This window comes from Oryza glaberrima, chromosome 12 (genome assembly GCF_000147395.1).
Source record: "Oryza glaberrima chromosome 12, OglaRS2, whole genome shotgun sequence".
Lineage (NCBI taxonomy): Eukaryota > Viridiplantae > Streptophyta > Magnoliopsida > Poales > Poaceae > Oryza > Oryza glaberrima.
Window position 1 is genome coordinate 11,024,302 of NC_068337.1, and position 25,250 is coordinate 11,049,551.

At 45.0% G+C, this 25,250-nt stretch overlaps 2 protein-coding genes and 1 long non-coding RNA gene across 4 annotated transcripts; all 3 read right to left on the reverse strand.

Annotated features, from left to right (window-relative positions):
* Nucleotides 1-11,206: 11,206 nt before the first annotated feature.
* On the reverse strand, nucleotides 11,207-12,368 carry LOC127756269 (uncharacterized). Its single transcript, XM_052281652.1, has 2 exons — nucleotides 12,283-12,368; nucleotides 11,207-11,774 (listed from the first exon to the last, which is right to left on the reverse strand). The coding sequence occupies exons 1-2, from the start codon at nucleotides 12,366-12,368 to the stop codon at nucleotides 11,207-11,209; spliced, it is 654 nt and encodes a 217-aa protein (XP_052137612.1).
* Nucleotides 12,369-13,293: 925 nt separating this feature from the next.
* LOC127756270 (uncharacterized) lies at nucleotides 13,294-14,472 on the reverse strand. Its single transcript, XM_052281653.1, has 6 exons — nucleotides 14,454-14,472; nucleotides 14,265-14,335; nucleotides 14,021-14,128; nucleotides 13,709-13,950; nucleotides 13,551-13,626; nucleotides 13,294-13,465 (listed from the first exon to the last, which is right to left on the reverse strand). Exons 1-6 carry the CDS (start codon nucleotides 14,470-14,472, stop codon nucleotides 13,340-13,342), a joined length of 642 nt encoding a protein of 213 aa, XP_052137613.1. The 3' UTR covers nucleotides 13,294-13,339.
* Nucleotides 14,473-14,968: 496 nt separating this feature from the next.
* On the reverse strand, nucleotides 14,969-24,320 carry LOC127757823 (uncharacterized). Of its 2 annotated transcripts, none has more exons than XR_008013543.1 (5): nucleotides 24,208-24,320; nucleotides 17,476-17,694; nucleotides 16,994-17,057; nucleotides 15,907-15,961; nucleotides 14,969-15,392 (listed from the first exon to the last, which is right to left on the reverse strand). It is a non-coding gene; the product is annotated as an uncharacterized LOC127757823 (long non-coding RNA). The 2 variants fall into 2 exon arrangements; XR_008013542.1 differs by having other exon boundaries at nucleotides 14,970-15,392; nucleotides 24,186-24,320.
* Between the last annotated feature and the right edge of the window lie 930 nt (nucleotides 24,321-25,250).

The following is a 25,250-nucleotide window of genomic DNA, read 5'->3' on the forward strand; positions in this document are numbered from 1 at the left end:
ATTTAGGATTAAAGAAATGATTCACCAAGGTTGAATGGCTGATTAATGGATGACAAGTGGGTCCAAGTAGATGCACTCTAGGTTTGTGTGAGAAGTAAGGTGGTACTTTGAGTGAAAATTGATTTTAAACCTTTCTCTCACGTTTTGAGAAATAAAAGAAGATTTAAAAGAGTGAAGAGTAGATGATGTGTTGGCTGTGATGAGAATGATACATGGGTCCCACAATGGCTTTGTTGTCGAAACGACAACCACATACGTCGAAAGACGTGGTTACTCAACGGTGGTTGGAACAGAAGCAAAGTGTACTAATTTGAGAATTTTTTCTTGGATCCCCCAATTACATATAGCCCTATAGGGACTATTTATAGCCCCTATTATAGGTTCTTACCACTAGGGTTTTGGTTATACAGGGGAATTTACATGGTTACCTTATGAAAGGGACATTTACATGGGTATACAGTGTAATAGAGGTTCATGGACTCCTGATGGGCCATTAGGCGATCGCCGGCCCAATGGCCTCTAGGCTTGATGGGCCGGAAAAGGCTTCTTCGGCCCTCGCGGGGGCGAGCTTTCTTTGGCGAAGTCGTCTCCCTTTGGCATGTACTTTTAGCCCTGCATCCTTCGCCCAAGAGGCCTCCGGCTTGGCAGAGCACCCGCACGATCCTTCGCCTCTCGTGCCGTCCTTGCTCCATAGTCTTCGCCATGAGGGGGCTTCGCCCCGACTAACTTTGATGTTTCGGGCTTGGATCCCCACTCCTCACATAGCCTTCGACAGATTTTGGTCGAAGTGCCTCATGCCATACCGCCAACAGGCTTGGTCCCACATGTAAGAGAGATGTAGAAGGAGAGACCTATAAGCTTCAAATTTTCTAAGTGTTGAATTCATTCCAACATGTGGTTTATTTCCTCCTCCTTTCTTCCATTTAATTTAGAATTTTGGGGAGACAAGGTTGCTGCAAGGTGGACAAGGATTTGATGGTTCAATGTGCCAAGTTCCAAGATTAGACTATTTTTTATTTACCATGGTAATTTAGTAAAGTTGACTAGGTGGCTTGTTGACTGCAGTCTAGAATACTGTTTACCTAACTTGTGGCTCCCAATTTATGTGGTTATATTTCGAATTAGACTAAGCCATTGCACCAGGTAGAAGAGTAATGTATGATTAACATTCTGACCAAGGGGGTTTGATAAATGAGTTATGGTTAAATTTTGGTGATGATGCAAAGTAGGCTTATTGGTATGCTGTTTTCAGATTTATAGTTGAGTTGAATTTATTTGTGGTATCAATTGATGTGATAAATTCAAACTAAAATTAATATGAGATTAGAGTGTTGTGTAGTATTTATGAGAATTTTTGTGGGATTGATTTGTTGCTTCATCTATTTTTTTAGAATTTCCTTTAGACATGACATGCATTTGCAACCTATTATGAGATGCACCAAGATGATCCAAAAACAATCTTAAAATAATAATATGCACATGCAAGCAAGATCATTTTATCTCAATTTAGATTTGCTTATTTTGAAACCTACCATTCCATTTGTTTTATATATAACTTAATTATTTTTAGTTAGGTTAGTAATTCAAAACCGAGAAGATTAGGTTTCTAGTTTAAGGTCAAAGCAAAATATTTGATTTTGAAATTTGTAACCACAAGATTTGTAAAATTTTATTTTGGTCTTAGGTTTAATTTGCCCAACTAGACTATGTGTTTTATTTTATTTAAGGGAGTTATATGCACTAGTATGCTTCTATGTTCACTGAAAACTTTAGAATTCAGAAAGTTTTAAATCTTCCACAAAAATTTTCCCAGGTGAAATTCCTAGTATGTTACATATGGTGGCCACTATGGCGCATTCCACACACAGGCCAAGATTTGGAAAAGCGGATTCTTCTGACCCACGACGTATGAAGATTGCAAGGAATTTGTCAGAAGAAGCCAAAGAAAGGGGGGATCATTGCTCGTGACGCGATGCCTCTCACATACAACTTACAAGTGGAAATATTTGATGTGTGGGGTATCTACTTTATGTGACATTTTCCTAAATAGCATAATTGCTAGTATATCCTGTGGCTGTTGACTATGTGTCCAAATGGGTGGAAGCAATGCCGTGTAGGGCTGCAGATGCCAACCACGCAAAGAAGATGTTCTCGAAGATCATCTTCCCTCGGTTTGGCACCCCGAGAATGGTCGTAAGCGAAGGAGGATCGCACTTCATCGACAAGACCTTTCGAGACCTTCTGCATAAAATGGGCGCCAAACAAGACGTTCCCACACCCTACCATCCTCAAACCAGTGAACAAGCGGAAACATCAAACAAACAAATCAAGAATATTCTGCTAAAGACTGTCAACAAGATGGGGATAGGATGGAAGGACAAATTATCTGACGCTCTATGGGCTTACCGCACAGCCTATAAGACACCCATTGCTATGTCCCCATATCAGATAGTCTACAGGAAGACCTACCGGCTTCCTGTAGAACTAGAACACCGAGCATACTAGGCGATCAGGAATTGGAACATGGACTTTGAGGGAGATGGGGAATGGAGACAAATGCAATTAGCAGAACTAGAGGAATGGAGAGACAAGGCATACCACAGCTCCAAGATATACAAGAAAAGAACGAAGCGCTGGCATGATAAGCGAATCGATATAAAGAAATTCAAGCCAGGAGATAAGGTACTAATGTTTAATTCCAGAGTTAAGCTATCTGGACATGGAAAATTATGCAGCAAATGGGAAGGATCGTTCGACGTCATCAGCACCTCATCTCACAGGGCAATCACACTCCGCGACAATTCAGGTAATATATTCAAGGCAAACAATCAACAATCAAAAATTTTCCTTGAGCCAAATGAAATTTTAGATGAAAAGGTAGACGTCATCGAATTAATCGATTATGAGCCTCAGCACTCTCATCTAAAATTTTCTTAAAATCTATACAATCTTGTATCCCCTAGTTTAATTTCAAAACTTAGAAGAGTGGGAAAATTTTGAGAGCTAGCCGGGCCTACCAGGGGTTCGGCCAAACCAGGGCGGCACCCAGTCGCTCCCAATTTTGAACACCACTCTGTGCCGCCCACTCTAGCCTGTTCTTCGCGTGTGTTTCCGGAGCTTGGCGATTCAATCTAGTGGAACCCTAGGTGCATCTCTCCCTTTCCTCTTTTGCAAATTCTCTCCACAAATCTGCCAAATCCATTAAATCCCTTCACAATTCTTCATCATGGCTAGCAAGTCTATGATTCCATACGAAGCCTCCACCTCCAACACCAACGATCTAGAGGGAGAACCCTCGCCGGGCAACCAATTGATTCCAGTGGAGGACTACACTATGGAAGGTGTCAACGCAGTATGGGCAGAGCCCCTGGTATCCATGCCTGCCTCACCATCGAGTTTGTGGGTGATCGGTGAACACCCTGGATCTGCTGAACCCCTCTCGGCCCTGATCAGCCCCTCGCTCGACCGCGTGCTCCCTTTCGCCAAGGAGGATTGAAGGCAAAGTGCGCAGCAATTCTCCTATGCACCGGGCTACTACTGGTGCCCTAAGCCGATAACAGCAAAGCAGCTCATCAAGGAGCAACTCTAGGCGAATCCAATCGCCGAGCGATTCGTTCGTACCATGTGCACCAAAGCAGGATACGAGGTGCTTCACAAGTATGAAGCACTTATCGCCACTCTACCAACTCCCACGGGGGATGGGTTCCGTATCGTGGGAGTTTGAACTCCCGGTGGCGGATACGTTAAGGGCTTGTATTGCCCTTTGTCGCCCACGGAGAAGGGCAAGTTGACTCCTCACCCGGCAAGGTGAGGCAGTTCACGACGCCTCTGCCAATCCTTAGGGCGCCAGGGCAATACTAAGAAGAAGAGGTGAAGTCACCCAAGCCGTCAGTCACTAAGTTGGCAAGCCAAGTGAGTGGCAAGCCAAGTGAAGAAACCCCGAAAGGAGAACAAGGAACTTAGTGACCAAAACGCGGAGCTAAAAGTGGAACTTGCTGAGCTTAGACACAATTTTAACACTTTTAGGCACGGAATGTGCTTAAAGATCAAGCATGCATTCACCGAGATGGGGAAGGGAGCGAAATATTTTGCGAGCTAGATGCCTCCCCCATGTAGTATATAGGATAGAGGTGCTTAGTTTAATTTCAGTTTGCTTCATTTGTTTCATTCATTAATAATTTTAAGCGCCTACTATTATTGAATAATTTTGCCCATTGGTGTTTACCCCGGTGGTGCCATTTATTTTATCATGATGATTAATAAATTTTTGGTTCAAGAATAAGTGGGGGGATCCATCGGACCTCTGACGTGCAACTTCTGAACATGCTTACATTTTTCTGAACATCTGTCAGTAACCAAGGTCGTTAGAAAAATGCAGATGAATTGGGCATCAGAGTGGGTTCGGCCAAACCCATTTTGGCCCCTCTTCCTCTCATTTTTTAAAGGTAAGCACGTCGGACTCCTCACTCTCCCCCACTTTGAGCTACTACGTACATAGAGCAAAATAAAAGGGAATTTCAACTCAGGCATAAAAAGATAAAATTTCTAACTAACAAAAATTTTCCGATGATTAATCTCGTACATATTTTATTCTTTGACTATACCTGTAACCTGTGAACAACCACCTTAATTAGGGAACCTTATTCATCTAAGTAATTGATTTATGAGAGATGGCTAAGATGAAATAAATTCTTGTGTCTTTGTCATGATACTTGGGAATTTGTTTTTGAAAATAAAAATGTTTTTAAGCTTGCTCCTCAAATGACTTTGTCACTACCTACCAAGGCCATATGCAATTTATGTCAATGATAAACCTTACACATGCATATGACTGCTTGTGTTATATTGAGCTTTACCAAATTGTTGTGACTCGTGTTAGATAATTTTCATACTAATATGATCAAGGGTTCATATTCATCCACCAAATAAGCTAAGCTTCTATACCGGAAGTTAGCATTTTTTTTTTCATTTCCATATATTCCCGTCATTATCCACCAAAATAAAAAAAACCTCCTACAATAGTTGTACTTTCTTCTCCTAAAGAAAAACCTTTGCAAATAAAAGGAGGGAAAGGCATGGCTATGAATAAAAAAGAGAGAAGAAAAGCTTGGTCTTTCAAAATATGGAGCATGATGAAAAAAAAAGAGGAAAGAGAAAAAGAAAAAAATAGCCATGCCCCTTCCAAAGTTATGCAAGGCAAAGTATAAGCAAAGCAGAAGCGTTTTCTTTATTTTTCCATTTTTCCACAAAAAGAAAATTATTATTATTCCACCACACATACCCTTGATCTAGAGTATGGTTAGTCATCTTCTTGAGTCCATGTATTTGGTTTTGTAATATGTATAATGCAAGTATGTCCCGATCTATCCCTACCAAGCCCCATATGTTATAAGCCTATAGTATAGGGAAAAGGTTCGGCAAAAATGAGCCTTGGTGAGGATCTACAAATTTCCAAACACTTGAGTGATTTGAGGGTAAGTCATTATGAGGAGTACAACTATTTTGTGAAAATTTATAAAAACCCCGAGGGTCTGATAGAGAAAACAAGGAGGACTAGAATCAAGACCGGTCCATCTATCAATTAACCAAGATGGTAAGTTAGCCACTACCAAAGTTCATAGGTATGAAAATAGTTTTGAATAATTTATGTGCTTGTGTTATATCTTGGAAGATTTTGTTGTACACTTTTATCGCAACCTTTACTCTAGGACGAGTAAAGATCTAAGTGTGGGGGGTTTTGTTGACGGCTATTAAATACCTATTTTAAGCCATCAACACCTACATAAAATTGAAATATTAAAACATTCAACATAATGGTAGGACTTATTTCCAACATTTTCCAAAAGTGTTGGTGTATATCTGTATGCAGGTGACAAACCACTAAAGTTGAGAGCAAATACGCATTAAGGAGGGAAGTTATACTTTTCGGTAAAGCCCACAAAGTATGGAGCTCATAAACACAATTTAGATATATAAAAGTGGGCCCATGCAGGGAGAAATAATAAGGTGGACCCACTATTCGGAAGATCGAGGAAGGCTGAAGCTTGTTGGGCCAGCCCATGGTTCGGCCAAACCGCCATCAAGCCCAATCCATCTCGGCTTTACACGTGGACGTCTAGGATCTCTCCCCAAGGATGGTTATGTGGCGTTTCAGACATTTTCAACTATTTTAACCATCATTGGAGGGCTATTTAAGGAGCTCTCATGCCACACTTGTAACACACACTTGAAGCTTGAGCTGAATTATAAGAGGCTCTATTGTACAATACTGTAAAGTGTAAGAAGTCGAAGGAATTCCGGAGTTGTCGGTAATCCTCTCCTATTTCTTTTGCTCTGTTAATTACTCTCATTTTAATAGAAATATTCTTTTGATTAATTAAGTTTTATTTAGTAAGAATTATCTATTAGTTAGTTCACTATAAACAACTTTATTATAGTGATTACTTTAGTGAGTTACAAACACTGAAGTAGTTATTAATTGCATAGAAGTGGTGTCTAGGTGATTAATTTCCAGTTATTGCTTCGTATCCCGCAGTTCGTTAGAAGTGGGTATAGAGGTGGTGACAGCCCTCAAGAACACTTAAGTCCTCCCTGTCTGGGTACATAGTAGAGCGACATCTGGGAACAGCGGGTTGCCAGTGCTCGAAGTATCATTAGTATTAAAGTTAAGCTTTCTGTAGACACTGTTTCTTCCTAGTAATTCCTCTCTACCCTCTGCCTACATTAGCATCATGTCCTTGGATGAACCGGCGAAATAGTTGACACACACGTTCCCTTTGGATTCGATACTTTGGAAATACTCCTAGGTGAAGTGCTACATCTACATCGGTATTCTTCGTGCGCTTGCGGATTTTATCTGTGACGTTAATAAATACCAAGAATGGGCTTCCTCTGCGCCGTCGTAGCCACGGTCGGCCATGTTCCACCCACATGCCCCTTCTCGTGCCTCCTTGCCAGGCTTGCTGCACTTGTCGCCCCTCGTAGCAATGTGTCGGCATCGAGATGAGTTGGGAAAGAGATAGATGAGAGAGAGAGATAGATGAAAGAGATATTGGTAGTGTGGGCCCCACCATTGGTCAGCCAAATAAAGTGGTCAAATTTGGCCAGTGAGGAGGAGGTTTTGGCCAGCCGAATAGCTTGGCAAGTGGGTTGGATAGGCTATTGGAACATGTTTTGTTGGGTAGAATTGCTAAAATTTAAAATCATTTAGAGAGGCTATTGGAGATGCTCTTATTCATGCTATTATATTTGGACAAATAAACAAACTCCATTGAAAGCCAACCAAAGAGTAGAAGATGTTAGTTCCTATCAAGGAGTGATCCTCTCTAGCGGGAGGACGTGAGGCCCCCCTTTGTGAGTTCAGACAGCGGATTGGGCGCGATGATCAAGAGCATATGTTCGTCGTGGATTAAGCTAGCGAGGTCAGTGGCGATCGAGAGGAAGACAGGAGACTATCCAGGTTCGAGCCGCTAGGGAGCGTAATACCCTACTCTTGTGTGTAGATTTATGTTTAAGCTGTTACAAGGGATCCCAAACCAGAGAGATGTTTGGCTCATCTTCTCCTAGGGTTCAAGCTTCCAAGAGTCGTCCCCTCGCTCAGTGGGCAAGGTCCTCCTTTTGTAGTTCAAGGGGATACCACATGCACCGCCTCTACACCTCTCATTCCTAGAGAGGGGCCCACATCGGCCAAGGTCGAGCTGCCGCCCATGCCTTAGGCCGAAAGTAAGGCGGCCAATCGTCCTCAGGTGGGCCCCAGCGCCGTCCTTCTCCTAACAAGGGGGACACCCCATGTCATTCCTTCATAAATTCCTAGAGACTTTTGAGGGCTCACGCGCACGGGACGCACCGGATGAGCGTCGATCCTTAGCCGTGGATGGGACGGGGCATACCTGCCCCCACGCCGCCTGACACAGGGCAGGTCGTGGGCGCGTTGCCACCTGTCCCATTCGCTGGTGGCCAGTCACAACCTGGTCAAGGCGATTGATGCACGTCAATCGCTGGGTGGCGCACGACCAGCCACGCCGCATTAAATACGATGGGGTGCGGTTGGGGCGCCACCCGTCAATGCGCCAGGAGGCACCCCTATCTCCACCCACGCAGCCGCCACATGGCAGCCGAGCGAGGGCCTCGGGGTAACTCAGAACCTCGGGCCCGAGGGGTGCGACAAGATACCCCAAGCCCCTTATGAAGAATCAGGCGCCTCCTGGCTATTTATTACCCGCGCGTCTGTCCCCCCTACGGAGGGTCCAGACCACTCAGCCCTGTTGCTGGGAGAAAGAACTCTTCTTCCCCTCAGCGTGGGTACCCCCAGGCCCATATCATCGACAGTAGCCTCCCGCACTACGTTTGACCGTGCCCCTCTTGGGGTGGTCTGGCACGGTGCCACGTAACTCCCGTCTCATGATGTTGAGCCCCGTGGGGAACTCGGAGTGGTCATCATCTATGCGTGCGGTCCAAGCGCTCGCCGTGATGATGATTCACTCGCTGGTAACCGCGCCACACACGGGGGCGTGCCAACCGAAAAAGCCGGAGGTCCCGCCTGGCTGCACTCGAAATCATTACCGCCGTCGCATCGACTGCGCAACTGCCAGGTGCGCGGAACGGGGTTATCGGCAGGCACGCCTGGCCACATCTGTAATCATCGTGCGCTCTGCATCGGTTACGCCGCTGTCAGGCGCATTAAACACGGGACATGGATTTAGTGGGGCTAATGGGACAAGAGGGCACGAGAAACGAGGAGGCGGCAGCAGTGGTTGCGGGAAACGAGGAGGCAGGCGCTGGTGAGGTGGACATAAGAGGGAGGGGGAAGGGAATCCCTTCTCCATCCTTTCGCCACTCTCGCTCTCGCATCCACGCACCTCAGCCCCCTGCGTTCCATCTCGACCACTACATTTCTCTTATCCAACACCCGCCCATCTCGCCGTTGTCATGGCACAAGACGCCGGCAACGCCGTCCTCCTCGCCTCACGCTTCACAGCGGAGAAGCACATGAGCTTCGTCCGCAAGTACATGCCAGAGGACGCCGCCATGAGGGCAACGGAGTCATGGCTGCGCCCGCGATACCTGGAGCGGTCCGTGCACCTCCTGTCCTTCGCCATGGCGGGACTGATCCCGCCATTCACCAGCTTCTTCCACGACGTGTTGGACTTCCACGAGATCCACACCCTACACCTCACCCCCAACGCCGTGATAATCCTGGCCATCTTCGTGCATTTGTGCGAGATGTTCATCAGGGTGAGGCCGTCCATGCGGCTGTTCCAATACTTCTTCGTCCCACAACTGCAGCAGCCCACGATGGTGGGAAGATGCTACTTCCAGCCCCGCGCAGGGGTGATGGGGCAGTACATCGAGAGCCACCTCCGCAAGCAATGGGATGACTAGAAGAGAGACTGGTTCTACATCGCGCTGCCCGACCACCTCCGTCTCCGACTCCCTGCCGGCCCACCTGAGCGATCCGCGGGCTAGCAAGCGGTCGCGGAGCTGGGCGAGGAGTACGACGTGGTCCGGGACCATCTCAGGGGCCTGTGGAGCTGGGGCTTGACGGCGACGATGGTGTTCGGCGACTACTTCCGCCACCGCATCATGCCTCTTCAAGAGCAGTCCCGTGGTGCGTGGGCGTATACCAGGTACAACGACCCGATGCGCACCCACGTGGGCGAACGCCGGGAGTGGAGCGAGGAGGACGCGAGGGCGGTGGTTCGTCGGGTGTTGAGCCTGGACACCATCGACCCAACCTTGATCCCCGACGGGATCCTCCCCCTCCGCAGGGACGCGACCGGGATAGCATCCTGGCCGTGATGATGGCGGTCGGCACGGCCAGGGGTCGGGGCCGCAGGGCAGCTGCCGGGGGTGGCCGCGACGACGGAGCAGGGAATAGCAGCGCAGGCGCGGGCGGCAATCAGGTCGGCGGCTCTAGCGGCGGCGGTGGCAGCTCCAGGGTGTCTAGCTCAAGCCACGGGGCCAGCACAGGCCCGGCCGCCGACCCAATGGCGAAGCGGAAGGTCTCTGGGTCTGAGTCACCTTCCCCTCCATGTGGGTGTCTGAGCTAGAGGCCACGGAGAAAGCGCTGGCGTCGCGCAAGTAGCGCAACGACGTTGACCTGGCAGACCGGCTCGCCACAGCTCAGGACGCTCTCGCCGCCCTGGAGCGCTTGACACAAGGCTAGGCCGGGGAGATCGGGGCCCTTCGTCTTGCCAACGACGTGGGGTCTGGCCTCCATCACGACGCCATCGAGCGGCTAGAGCACGTGGGACGCCGGGTGGGCATCTCAAGGCGCTGGGACGAGAAGCTACCAGCCACCAGGCCGGCGCTCGCACATCGGCTGGACGAGACGGCTATCAACCTGGAGAAACTACAGGGGGAGGTTGACGCGGATGTTAAGTCGTCGTCCGCTTCGCTGGCGCGGGCTACGGTGGAGGTCATCCTGGCGAGTTACCAAGTCCGCAACTCCGAGTTCCTCCCCTGACGCGCTCTCGAGGACTTTCCCCCAGGCACCGAAGAGGCGGCTCGAGCGGAGGTCCGGTGGCGGCGGACGTGATCGTGGCAAGCTTCGAGGGCACGGACCCTCGATTCACCCTTGCGTTGCCCTCGGGCGGCAGCAGCGACAGCGACGGCGCGATGAAGACTGCGACGAAGTCATCAGTGGCACCAGACTCGGAGGTCCGGGCACCCCGTGTTTGCCCTTTTTCTTTTTTCTTGTTATTGTGCTTTTGTGATGGACATGGTTGACTCTAGGCCTTCGCGCTGCCCCTAGTGGATGTATATAAGCTTCCATCCTCGCATGCCTGCACTCTTTTGATCTGTGCATGCATGTGACAGGGGAGAATAGGGAAACCGCTTAATTACTTTTCTTACAAGTGGACCGCTCTTTTCGTACCTTCACTCCCACCTCCCCCCCCTCCCACCGTCGCTCGTTCGGATAAGGGAAGAGGGTTCGTGATTAGCCCCCGGCACCTAAGCGGCGAGGGGCAGAGCCATCACCTCGGGAGACCTGCTAAGCACAAGTCACCCCTACACAACAGCTTTGATTAAATAAGTGGATTTATTGCTAGAGAGATGGTGAGATACAGATATTGATATTGGTAGCCCCCGGCCAAGCCCTCACAGCCCGAGGGGTGTGCGGGGGTTGGATCGAGCCCAAAAGAAAAGACAATCGATGTCATGGCTAGAAGCGGCGAAGATGTTCGATGTTCCAGGGATTAGGCAGTTATGTGCCGTCTTCCATGGCCAATCGAACCGAACCTGGCCGGGGGACACCGATCACTTTGTATAGTCTCTCCCACATTAGTGAAAGTTTGCTCAATCCTAAGCACGATTGGACGTAGTGGAGGACAAAGTCATGGACGTGGCGCTGATGATAGCGCCGCAAGCTCCGTTGGTAGCGCGCTGCCCGAAGGGCCGCGCGCCTTCTTCGCTCTTCCAAATAGTTGAGGTCGTCGCGATGGAGCTCGTCCTGATCCGCCTCGTTGTACAGCGCAACCTGAGGCGAGCCTAGGGAGAGCTCCATAGGTAGGACCGCCTCAGCAGCATATACCAGGAAGAAAGGGGTTTCTCCTGTCGCATGGCTCGAGGTGGTCCGATTGGCCCACAGCACCGCGGGCAGTTCCTCGGTCCACGAGTCCCCATGCTTCTTGAGGACGTTGTACATTTTGGTTTTGAGGCCTTTGAGGATCTCAGTGTTTGCGCGCTCGACTTGGCCGTTGCTCTTGGGGTGGGCGGGTGAGGTGAAGCATAACTTGAAGCCCATGTCGTCGCAATAGTCACCAAATAGCTCACTGGTGAATTTGGTGCATTGTCCGTGATGATACGGTTCGGCACTCCGAATCGGGATGTGATGCCCCTGATGAACTTCAGCGCTTAGTGTTTATCGATCTTGATGACCGGGTAAGCTTCAGGCCACTTGGTGAATTTGTTGATGGCGACATACAGATGCTGATACCCGCCTCGGGTCGCCTTGAAGGGCCCTAGGATGTCCAAACCCCGGACCGCAAAGGGCCAAGATAACGGGATGACCTGCAGGGCTTGGGCTGGCTGATGAGTCTACTTGGCATGAACTGGCAAGCTTTGCATCGTCGGACCCAGTCCTGGGCGTCCTAGAGCGCGGTTGGCCAGTAAAAGCCCTGCCAAATGGCTTTACCGACCAAAGTGCGCAAGGCCGAATAGGCCCCGCATTCCCCCTCATGAGCATCGCCGATGATCTCGATGCCTTGTTCCCGAGGGATGCATTTCAAGAGGACTCCATTGGCACCGCGCTGGTAGAGGGTCCCTTCTACTAGCATGTACCGCTTGGAGATGCGCGCGAGCTTCTCGCCTTTTGCACGATCCTCAGGAAGAGTGCGACTGCCAAGGTATGCCCGGATGTCGGCCATCCAGGCAACCTGTCGTGGGGGGTCGAGGTCGACCCCCTTGGGCCTCGAGGCCTGGGCTTCGTGGGGCGTCAGGGTGGGGGCAGCATCGTCAGGAACCTGTTGGCAACTATTAAATGCCAATTCTATACCGCCAACATCTACATAAAGTTCAGATAATAAAACATCCAACATAGTGATCGGTTCTTAATCTCATATATTCCACAAGTGTTGGTGTATATTTGTATGCAGGTGATAAACCATGAGATTGGGAGGAAATCTGGACTAAAGTGAGGAGAAGTATGTATCCATACAAGGATGGATTGTATATCAAAATACCAGAGAGTCAGCCCAAAACTTTGAGAAATGGATAAAGTAGGACCAGGAGAGGAGGTAGGCCGAAGCTGAGGACCAGATGGGCCAGCCCATGTTCGGCCGAACCACCAGGTTCGACCGAACCCTGATCAACACCGTTGATCCTGGGGTTTGGCAGGGATGGTCCAGATGCACTCCTGATGGTAGTTGAGGGGCACTTCGGACAATTCCCCTTCCTATAACCGTCATACATGTCCTATAAATAGACTTCATTCACTCTCACACACACTTTCAAGCTTGAGCTGAATTATAAGAGGCTCTATTGTACTATATTGTACTAGTAATATGCCCGTGCTAAATGCTACGGTGCAATTCTATTAACTGTATCTTTAAAAAAATTTCATGTTACCAAAAAATATTTTTATATGATCTGTGCATTTGAACTTTAATCAAATTCATATAGTACATTACATATATTTCATGTAAGGTGCATTCTATGATATTACGTGGGCACAGTAAAACTTTACATGACTTAATTATATATATAATATACCCTATGTACACAATATAAAAGGCAATATACGCATAAAAATATGTTAGAGAAGTATAGAGTTATTCCATTATTTAAATAAAGCATTTGTTATGTATAGAATACACCCCATAGGTAAAGAATAACTATTCTAATGTTTTGCATTTGCGATACAGTGAAGAAAATCTCGTGCGCCGCTAGGAATGTTGCTTGCGCACTCATTTTGCTCGTACATCAGTATATGTAGCAAAAATTGTTTCCTTAGCTCGTCAACATCCTGCAAATGCATATGTTTATAAAAGAAATGACTGTATTATAAAATAAAATATAATATTCTAAATGCCAATGCTAGACAGAATGACCTTAAAAGACGGCAAATGAAGTGCTCCATCTTTCCAGGATCGCATGAACAGATGTACGAGACAACCCGACAAATTCCTATGAAATTTGAATAGTTAGGTACCATGCGTTAGACAAAAATAATTTATTGGATCAAACAAGATTATACAAGAAAACTTACGAGTCAGCCACTGGATTTGTGACATATATATGGCGCCACAAGTCAATATCGTCAGTCCACCTAGAGCCAGGACATGCCACACGCATGGCTCTGTCATTTAACAATTTTTTGGTATATCTCATAGTTGGGTTGTTCTCATACATTGGATTTAGTGGATTAGGGTCTAGAAGATAAAGTGTTCTACTTTCTTGGTCCAGTATGACCAAGATATAGCTTCCAACAGCACATACTGGTATAAGAATCTAGAAAAAGTCAACCGTCAAGATAATATAAAAAACACATTCAAATAAGAACAAACGATAGCTAGCTTACCGATTTGCATTTTGCAACTTCATAATGGATTTTCGACCAGCTACCAACTGACCCCACAAGATCTATATCCTTATGGAACATTAGACTTATACCAAATCCAGTAGCAGTCTATATGATGTACAATAATTGTTTAAAATATGAGCAAAAGAATCAATATTGGGTAAATTATAAAAACTTACCCAAAATTGTATGTCCAGGCAATGCTTCTCCGCCTGGTGGTTGGTGTAGCACTCGATTTGTTAACTTCGACTTTCTCCGCGTTCTTCTTTGCACGGTACTCACGTTGGTATATATTCCTCTCTAATCTTTTCTTATCTTTGTCACACATTGAAGATTGTCGGACATCACAATCTTCATTGTGTTCTGCAGGGGTAAGAATTGTTGCTTGCGTTGGCATGATAGGAGATACAATACTGCAACCACTTGATTTAACCTTCTTTCTTGCACGCCATTCACGTAGATAGCTGTTATTTTGTTCCCTCTTTGCTGAGGTGGTAATCTCAGAAACCTTGTTTTCTCCATTATGACATAGTTCGGACCCTAAAATAGGCATCTCTTGCGTATGAATGGTATTACTATTCTTCTGAGCCTCCGTATTTGCACGCCAGATGCGTTGTTTAAAGTTTTTTTCTTCATTCTTACGCTGGGATTCATTGAATAATCCATTTTCATTCACACGACCTGCGTTTTTAAATAATAAAGTTAGATACAAAAGGACAATACATATCTTACATAAAACCCACTATCCAGTATACTACACCTTTATAGTGATTCGTTATATCTCCAAGGGCTTCGCGCACTCCACTTTCATGGCGATTTGCATCCATGCGTACCTAATGTTTACTTTATGTTATTAATGAGTTTGTAGTACGTGCACATGATTTATAGAAAAAAAAACACACATCCTGTAATAATACGATCCAAATTATCCATTTAGCCAGCAATAATGATTGACCATGAAAAATCATAGTACTACGTCAAGGGATGACAACAATCGAGTCTAAATTGATGCAAATTAATCCAAACAAGGGATGTTCATCCACGGCATATCGATAGTTCTGCTTTTATATTGAACAAGACTCATCAATTCTTACAGAGCACGTCATGTTTTTTTACACACTGTAAATCATGCGATGTAAGAGCCAACAAGCTGGTGAGATCACCCAAATCCCCCTCACATTCTTCATAGGATCAAACACATATCGCATACAAAAGTTTTATTATTGTTTATGCATCCATTAGGAATGACACACAATTTGGACAAAGTCCTGTGCGACTGATCTGGTTGCACAGCCAATACCAACTTTGTTCAACAATGTAACTCGAGAGATTTTGGTACAGCTAGAGCTCACACAAATAGCTTCACTTGTATCTGAGCCAACAGTAAGAGTCAGGATATAAAAACAGTTATTTTTAAACTGTGATGCTTAATTATAAAAGCAAGAGCATATAAATAATAAACTGAAGTTTGCAATGGAGGAATATAAATACTAAACTTCACATCTTAATATTTGAAGTCAGCACTGGCACACCCACACATGTGTGTGTCTATATATATATATATATATATATATATATTGCCCGTACAAACACTACGGGTGACATTTGACAATTCAAATTTTAAAATATATAATTTAAAATAATAACATGACGTGGAATAAAAGTATTCCGAGAAACAGGGTTCACTGTCACTGTCAGGGTATAGTCTGAAGATTAAGATGTAACCCTGGCCTAAGATTTCATAATCAGATAGCTGGACATCCTCAACCAAATTAGATGCTCCAATTTGTAGATGTTTAGACAATTTCTTTTACCATCCTCAAAACAAATAGCAGTTGAACAACAGTTGAACAACAGACATGGACTTAAATAAGCTGTAAAGTTACCTTATTTAGAAAGACTGCACCAAACGCTCTAGTAACCTTCAACTGTCGTTTCACCCTGTCATTATACACAGATTGAGGATCATTAGGACATTCTGCCGTAACCCTTGAGACTTCATGCAGAGAACATAGAAAAAATGAGGATGAAAAATAATTATAATGTGGTAGAGTACAACATAGAACGGTAACCCTAACTATATAAATGATAAACCTGATGATTCATAGTGCGAACATGTAAGACAAAGTTTATGGTTAAATATGTTCTCCCAGTACAACATAAGGCGCAACTGAAGGATTGCGACTGGGAAACGATGTCGCAAAATTTACATATATGTTCCAAGGAATTTGCCGTAAGAGGATGCAACCAACATCGCAACAGGACATTTTCAAATAACATGACTGAATATTCAGTCTAGGAATATCACTACCTTCAAGGAATTCAGTAGGCATATTTGCAAGGTTAGGTGATGTTTTCATGATTATGCAAACTATAGAGAGAGAAATGTTCTTCAGGTGGAAAATAGAGTGGGTCAGAGCACTATTAAGGGTGTCACTTGAAAAATATAAAGTTTAGTCATTAGCAGGGCCAACGCCAACCTATGACTAAGAAATAAGGTTAAATATGAAAGGATGTTAATGTATAGACCCACAGAGTAGATAATATAGTTTGCGAATGTTGAGGAATTATATATACCTAAAGATATATTTTGAAAAACAGGCTTAGAATGGATTATTAATATTGCATATGAATACACAATTTCTCATGGAGATGGATACTTGTTATTGTAATTTGTGGGATGTTGTACCGTAGGATCTCAAACATCCAACATAATAACATATTTAGTCCTCTTGATGCATGTGAACAGATCCTTATATTGGTTCAAAATAACTTTCAGGAAAACAGAGGGAAATTATCTGTGTTTGTTCATGATCCATGTGCTCTGACGTTACACTCATAGCAAACCTATTGCTTTTATTGTAAATAGTCTGATTCCAAAAAAAAAAGACCTAGCTACCACATGATAGATCATATAAAGTTCAGAATCAAAAAGAGAAGAGGAAGGTGGGAGCGGAAGCAATGAAGCAGTACCTATGGGTGAAGTAGGGAGAAGACGGCGTTGGCGTGACCGGTATCTCAAAATTATATATAACACCTAAAGCACAATAGAAATCATGAGGAAAAGTTTATTTGAGTATTGTTACTTTAATTTTGAGATATTAAGATGTGAGATTTCTGCCAAATATACCACTGTAACTACAAATGATTGTCAGTCCAGCTACTCTAATGACAGAAATATTTGATAACTATGAACATGTGAACCCAAATGGCATGTAAATCTGAACAAATATACATTAGCACAACATGATCAGAAAAAGAATGGATCGATTGGTGCTCATGAACTGCTTGACAATAAAAGAAGAATATATGTATCCTGATGCTAGCACTTTGTAGCCATGGATACGAACGGGATGCAATGATTGTAGTTGCACAGTTTATACTACACTTTTAACCATCAGAAGAACAAACACCTTGGAGTAACTTGCCAACAATTAAATGTCATCATCTTGTACCTGGCGATGGGAGAGCTTCCGGCGTGCAGGGTTGGGAATCGGCGCCGGTGGTTGGGGGGAGCACGCGCCGGAGACCTTCGGGGCGGGGAGACGGCTGTTAGGGTTGGGAATCGGCGCCAGTGGTTGGGGGGAGCACGCGCCGGAGACCTTTGGGGCGGGGAGACGGCGGTTAGGGTTGGGAATCGCGAGGTGTCACACCCTGAAGTTCTTCTCCCAAGCCTAAATTGAATTTATAAATGGTCTCAAGAAAATACCGGTGTAAAAGCAAGAGTGAAACCCTAATAAATCAATGCAAATAATAATCGGAACTGGCATGTGGGATTTTTCTTGAGTTCTACATATCGAAATACACTAACAAGATTTTTAGTGGAATTTTCAGAGCTCTGGAAATAATTTTAACCAATTAAAAATGAGCACAAGCAATATTTAATTCCCTGGAAATTCATTTCCTTCTTTTTCTTTCTTTTTCCCTCTTTTTCTTTCCTTTTCGAATGGGCCGCCGGCCCATTCTCTTCCTCTCCCCCCTTCCCCGCTAGGCCGACCGAAGGCCGAGGCCCAGCTGAGCCAGCCGCCTCCTCCCTTCGGGTCGCCGACAGGTGGGGCCCACCTATCGGGCCCGTCTCCCACCTCCAGCCGGCGCCGCCGCGCCCCACAACCGCCGCCGCGCCCTCGCTCCCGCGTCTTCCGGGCCACGTTGCCCACGTCGCCCGCGTCTCCCGCGCCCACTCCCCCTCTCTCCCGCCCGCGCCCGCTCTCGAGACGGCTGGGATTCGATTTTCGAATCCCGCCTCTCTCTCCACCTCCACCTCCCCACGTCGGCCGGTGAAATCGGGCCACTCCCGGCCACGTCCGAGCCACCTCTCCCCTATTTAAGCATCACCGCCCTCCCCTCTCTCTTTTTCCCCATTTCGCCGAGTTCTCCCGTGCTCTCTATCGCCCTAGCGCCGTCGCCCTCCTCTCCGCCGCCGCCGCCTCTCCGGCCACCGCTAGCCGCCGTGCCGAGCCGCGCCGTCGACGCCGTCGCGTTCACCGTCGTGCGGGCCGTCCCGTCCACCTCTCCTCCGTCGGAATCCACCGCCGGAACCCTCTCTGCCCCGTGCGCCGGTGAGCACTGCCATGGCCGCTGCCTTCGGCCAGCGTCTTCGCCCTCTCCCATTTTCCTCTCTCCCTCTAACCCCTCTCATCTTGTTCGCTAGGTGGTTCCGGAGACCGTCCGCCATTCGCCGTCGTCCCCCGGTCACCTTGCCGCCGTTCGCCGTCACCCCCTCGTTCCGGCCGAACCCCGGTGAGCATATCCCTGTCGTCATTCCCCCTCTCCCTCTTAGTGCCGCTGCCTTGCCGCTCGGGGTCACACCGCCGTCACTCGCGTGCGCCGCCGCACGTCGTTGGTCACCGCCGCTCTCCGCCGTTGGCCGCTCGCCGCCTTGCGTCGCCGTCGCGTCACGCTGCGCTGCCGCGCGCCACGGCCGCCGGGTCGGCTTGAGTCGTGCCCGTGCGCGCCCGGCCGCGAGCCGCCTCCGCTGTCCGATCTATCGGGCGGTAGATCGGGGCCATCCAACCCCGCCGCCCACGTGGCTGCCAAGTGGCCGCCATGTGTGCGCCGCGTCGGCGCCACGTGTGCACCACGTGGTGCGCCGCTCCTCCCCGGTCCGTGGACCTAGTCCACCGTGGACCGCCCCCCCCGAGTCACTGCCATGTGGGGCCCGCATGTTGGCGCCGCCACCTCTCTCCCCGCGAATTTAATTATTGCGCAATAAATCAATTAAGGATTTTTCTGTTTATAGTAAAAACACAGTGAATCTTCTAAAATTCATATCTAATTCATCCGAGCTCCGTTTAAGCCCATTCAAGTCTCAGAAAATCAAGAAAAATGCATAGAATCCATTAAAAATGGTTTTGTTCTCTGTTTCAGTAGTCTTATAGCCTGTTTGTATTGTTTGCTTTCTATGTCGCTTAGATTCCGGCTCTCCCGACGCTCCGGTGTACTTTGAAATAGTCGCCGAGGTTCCTCCAGCAGCAGAGCAAGGCAAGTCATGCTTGTCACTTGAACATGTTGATCTTATATTGCAAATGCTCTACCGTTTTCCCTTAAATACTGCATTGTTTTATAATGTTACTATGGGATGTTTACCTACTGTTACAGCCATGCTATTTTTGTACCTTGCTCCTTTGTTAGCTTGGGATATAACATGACTAGATGTTGGACTAGAGATTGCTTAGCCATGCTTAGTTCAACTAGCACACCATGGGGAAAATCACATTAATGATTAGACTTCAGGTTTTAGTGTTGATGTTGGTTTAGTGCCACCGCTCCGGTGTTGGTAAATTAAAAATTAACTAAATGGTGGGCTGTGGGTGCATGGTTTTGTTGGTCGCGCCCATGGCACTTAAGGACCGGTTCACGAGATTTGGAACGGCTAGCAAGAAATTGGGTAGGGCAATCCTTCACTGACCACTCTGTCAAACTAACTAGCCAATCTAACATACCTTTCTCTGACTTTTTTTTTCCAATAGAACATAACACTTAACTTAATCCTTATGCAGATATTGATAGGTCAATTTTACTGAAAACATTATCCTCTCGACCCTTAGAATATTGACTGAGAGATCTCAAATCACAAAGTCTTGTGTGAATACGATAGGGTTTGGTCTATCTTCTTCTCTGAGCACCCTGGACTTTATTAAGTCCATAGAAACCTCACTTATCACTGAAGTTGATTTAGTTCTCATGATTTCACCTTTCTGAGAAAAACAACATTTAACATTTGACCGAATACAACCTTCCATAGTAAAACGATTTCCTCTTATCTTATATATGGAAACAAGTTTCTTATCCATAAAGTATATTAACGAAATATCTGAGCCTTCTTAATCCGGGCTTACAAATACTTTAATTGACAGCTGATCTTGAAGTATCTTCTTTGATCCGCCGTTCATCTTTTTACAGTGAAAACAATTATTGTTTCTATCTCAAATATTATTGAATTATTTCCTGTAACGGTGACTTCTTAACCTTTTAGGTTCTAGATTCCAATACAACTTCTTGTATAGGTTTGCCATCAATCTTGCAGGCAGACTGACAAGACATTTATTCTAACATCGATGCAAACCACTTTGCAACAGTATTTTATGGCTTGTGCAGTTCCAAAATACCTTGAATTAAAGAACTCCACACTTGATCTAACTATCCTGGGGATTATTGTTCCATTTCAATTGACTCTTTATTTATCACCTTTATATGTATCCTTCTCCTTGTTATCATCTTCATACTTCAGATTAACCTAGTAGTGATGTCAACGATCATCTTTGTCCCATTGGTGTATGTGTAACTGGTAAAACGATCCATCTGCTATCTCACAAAAACTTTGTAGTGATTCGTCAAAACTTGTATGTCGACAAGCAAACCATTCTTGTCCTTGTACCATATTAGTAGAGTATAAACCTTCTTTAGTGCTTTCAAGTAACCTCTGGTGTAGGGGACTTCCACTACGACATTATATTCCTTGCTTAATTATCACTTCGTCTTTATTCTCGTTTTCCTGAGTTGCCATAAACATCCATTTCACATGAGTACACCTCTAACCTTCGATAAATATTAAGGTTCATGTGGCAATTATAAGATTCCAATACAACATCGTAGAATCCATAGTCTCACTCTCTTTAAGTGATTCCACAACCTTTAAACAGACTAGCATTCCATAAAACAACTTTGAATCTCATATATCTTTGACAAACAGGAATACATGAATGAACTGATTGCTTAGATCCATATCTTATCCTCTGACTATCCATTACTGCACCTATCAGAGCCATTTTTTTTATTCATGAAAACGCGAACCATTTAAATCTCTTGAACTATTATAATCCTTTGCAATATAGACATTGGATGGCCTTTCATCCATTTGGGTAAATGGTAACGTAGTTAACTCGTCCTTTTACTTATAATCTAATCAAGATGCAATAGAGAATATTGTGGTGACTGACATCTTGCATCAGTTGTTATTACACTTCGAACTTGCTCCAATTCTCATGGCTTTTACTGCAACCATCCAGGGTAGAATCATATGTGCAACCATCTATTGATAATATCCATCTTACTTGATTGACTATTGATATGGAAATTTCAATGACAAGCTTCCCTTAGAAACTGCTTCACATTATTTAGTCCAGACAAAAGCATATCTTTAGTATAGTCTCTCCAAAAATATCTTGACTCAAACAATTAACACATACCAATCCCTCAACATGAAAGGGGTGCATTCCTTTTCATTCGCTATCTTCTTACTCAAACCAAAACATATACAAACTTGAACCTTTGTTGATGATACTTTTGCTGATCACATCTGACGATATTATTTGGTTACTATTAACAGAAATAATGTCATGATTACTGCCATCAACAAGAAATCGTCCAATGATCGATTACAACTTTTGTCATCCTTCACGAGCCTGACTATTACTGAATTGGGCTAGCAATCATTATCTCCTGATCTATTCCATTAATCGAAAGACAAATCTTTTATGAACCGAGCCTTCACTTGATATTCCATTACCATGATAACATGAATAATTGCTCTACTTAATGTGTTCACTTTAACATAACAATGCAAACTTTATCCTCCATTTACTTCACATTGAACACGTGAGAATTGAATCTTCTTGCTATTTTTTCTTCTAAATCAACATCTCTTTACATTCCTCATTGTTTAATGTCTTAGCCTTACTGACACTATTCTCTTGACTTAAAAATAGTGCAAAAAGAATTGTCCTTTCAGACACCTTGATATAATCATTCCTTCTATAAACCACACTGTAGTGATAATAATCATCTTGATGACATAGATGTAAGCTTTTATCTTTCTTATTCCTTCATGACTCTTGCTCACATCAAACTTGGAACCTTAAACCGAATGAGACCAAATGTAAAGAATTCTCTTGAAATTTTTTTCAATGGTATCCCTTGAGCTTCTGACTTTTAACTTTCCTTGGATGACTGATTGTGTTGTCCACATCAGCATCAGGATGAATTTTATTTGGAGATCCAGACACATTGTTCCTTAACTGTTAACTTGTTATTAAAACCACTGGCACTGATGAGCACAAAACTTCCTTTGCTTAAATCCATTCTCTTAGGTAGGAGGTAAGAGAGAGATAGAAAGGGTTAAGAAAGTAGCAGGGGATTCAGAATAGAATATATATATTTTTTTTTACTAAACTTTAATTTTTATTGATGTGAAATAGGTTGTTCTTTAACACTGAACTGAACTCTAGAACTAGTATGGTTATATCACAACCCTTGATATATCCCATACGCTAAAACCCACACACACACAAATAAAACTTAAGCAAGCAAGCTAACACAACGATTTAACTAAACAAAAGACCACTACTCTTGAGGGTAAAGCTTAGGTTCTGCCATAGGTGCTTAAAACTTCTCTATTCTACCTTTGAACTTGGGGCTTCTCAAGTGACTCATCTTCACAGGAATCATCCTTCTATGAGAGAAATAATAACTCCAGTGTAGAGACGCTTGACAACTTGAGTAGGCTTTACATCTTCCTAATCATCTTCATCCGATGAAGGTTCTCCTTTCAACTTCTGCAGTTCATCATCTAATTCGAAGGTCCTCTTCTAGCGAAGAACGAGCTTACGATTGGTGTCTTTGCGATACTGGGGAAAACGAGCTTCTGTAAATTTCAACATCTTGGCGGTGTCACTATCTTCAGGTTGAGACATGTCTTCCATTTGTTCAACCATCTTCTATAGCTTGGCAATTTTCTCCTGTTGGGCATGCTTCTGATTTATGGCTTGAGTCTTGTAATTAGTGTGGAGGTCATCAATAGCATCCAACATTGTAGTCATATGCACAATCGTTTGGTTATCTTCTCCTTGGGTACGCGTACAACCATTCAACCAAAAATCATCACCATGTTTCGGATGGTAGTGATATGTAAAATTCTCCAGACGATTCTTGAAATGACGACCGCGACGACACAAAGCTTCATATGCGACTCCTTTACGAGCATAAAAGAAACAATTGGCGAAGCGACACCTTCACGAGCATACAAGAAACAATTAGCCTTGCCATTGAATGATAGCTGGGGAAGATCTTCCTTGTCGGAAACAAGAGTAACAGTTGTCTTGCAATGCAATTGGTCTCCAACATGAGTAGATACTTTAGTGTACTTTAGTGGAACCTCATATCCAAGATCATACGTCATACGACAAAGCTCACTTGTAAAACCATAGTTCCCATATTTCTCAGCTTCCTTTAGAATAATGCCTTGCTTTCCAGAGCTTCTCTTCTCTCATTAATCTGATCAATCTTTTTGGGCAGATCACCCCAAATTTCATCAAAGCGTGCCATCATCTTTTCCAACCTCTCCTTGTAGGGATTCATCTAAAGCAAGTTGAAAGACGGGGAAGGGAGGATGAGAAAAGCTTTTACAAGGAGCAATGGGATAAGGAGGGAAATAGACTTTTGCAAATAGATTTTTGTTTTAGCAAAGACATGTCCTTATGGGTTTAACCGTTTGGCTTGACCTATAGTCGAGATGGCTCTGATACCAACTTGTCACACCCAGAAATTCACAAGTAATTTCCGAACTAATTTGTGCATTAAGACCCTCATCCAGGAATCAACCGAGTTACACAAACTGACAATTTAATATACAGATTCATCAAAATAACTAAAGCGAATAAATACTTACATAAGAGGCACTTAGTCCTCACCATGAAGAAAACTGCAGCGGAAAAATAAAACCTAGCGAAGCTTCAGCTCCACTCCCACAGGCAGCTCAACTGGGGTATAAGCCAAACGTCTTCTCCTTCTGGATCCTTTTTCTTCAACTGAGGTTTGATGATTATTGCAAGGTGAGTACATGGAATACTCCGCAAGCCACACAGCAAGTATGCAAGTGCACAAGGATACCAAAGGATGGCATAATATAGGGTTCATTTGCGAAAGCAGCATTTAGCAAAGAGTTGAGAAATTGTAAAACAATAGATTAATTAATGATCAATATTAATCAACACTGAACAGCACACCCATGCTGCACAGGCCCAACCAAACCTGAACAACCAACCCCGGTCGTTGGCGACTCGGCTGGTGTTGGCAGCCGGCGGCGGAGAGAGAGGCTAGCGTGGGGAGAGGCGGCTAGGGCACGGCGGCTCAGGAAAAAGAGGGGAAACGGAAGAGGAGGCCGAGGGGCTGCTATTTATAGCCAAACGAGGAGGAGATCGGCTCAGATAGGGGAGGGGCGGCGGATTAGTTAGGGTTCGCTGGAAAAACGGAGCTCGAAACCGCGTCGAATTCACGCGATATACAACGGTATTCAAAGGGGTTTGTTAGGGATAAGGTAGAGGAGATCGAGGGGAATCCGTTTTTGCAACCAATTTTGGAAACGGAGCACGGGATGTGACGGATTTTGCGAAGGAAGCGGCGGCGCACGCACACGGCTCGGGCTCTGTTCAGGCTCGGCTAGAGGAGGATGAAGGTACTGTAGCGAGGGGAGGCAAAGTAGACTTTTACTGGGCTTTCTTATTTTCTTTACTTGGCCCGATTGCAGGGGATGAAAACTGGACTTCGACTGAGAGAGAGGAAGAACAGGCCGAAGGGTAAGGAAGGAGTGGACCAGATTCAGCCCAAGTCAAGGGAGGAGAATTTTAATTGAATTTCTAATTTAAATAATTGCTGAAATGATGTTTCATTTATTAAAAATACTTATAACGCTCAAATAATTCCGGGAAAAATCCAGAAAATACATGGACACTAA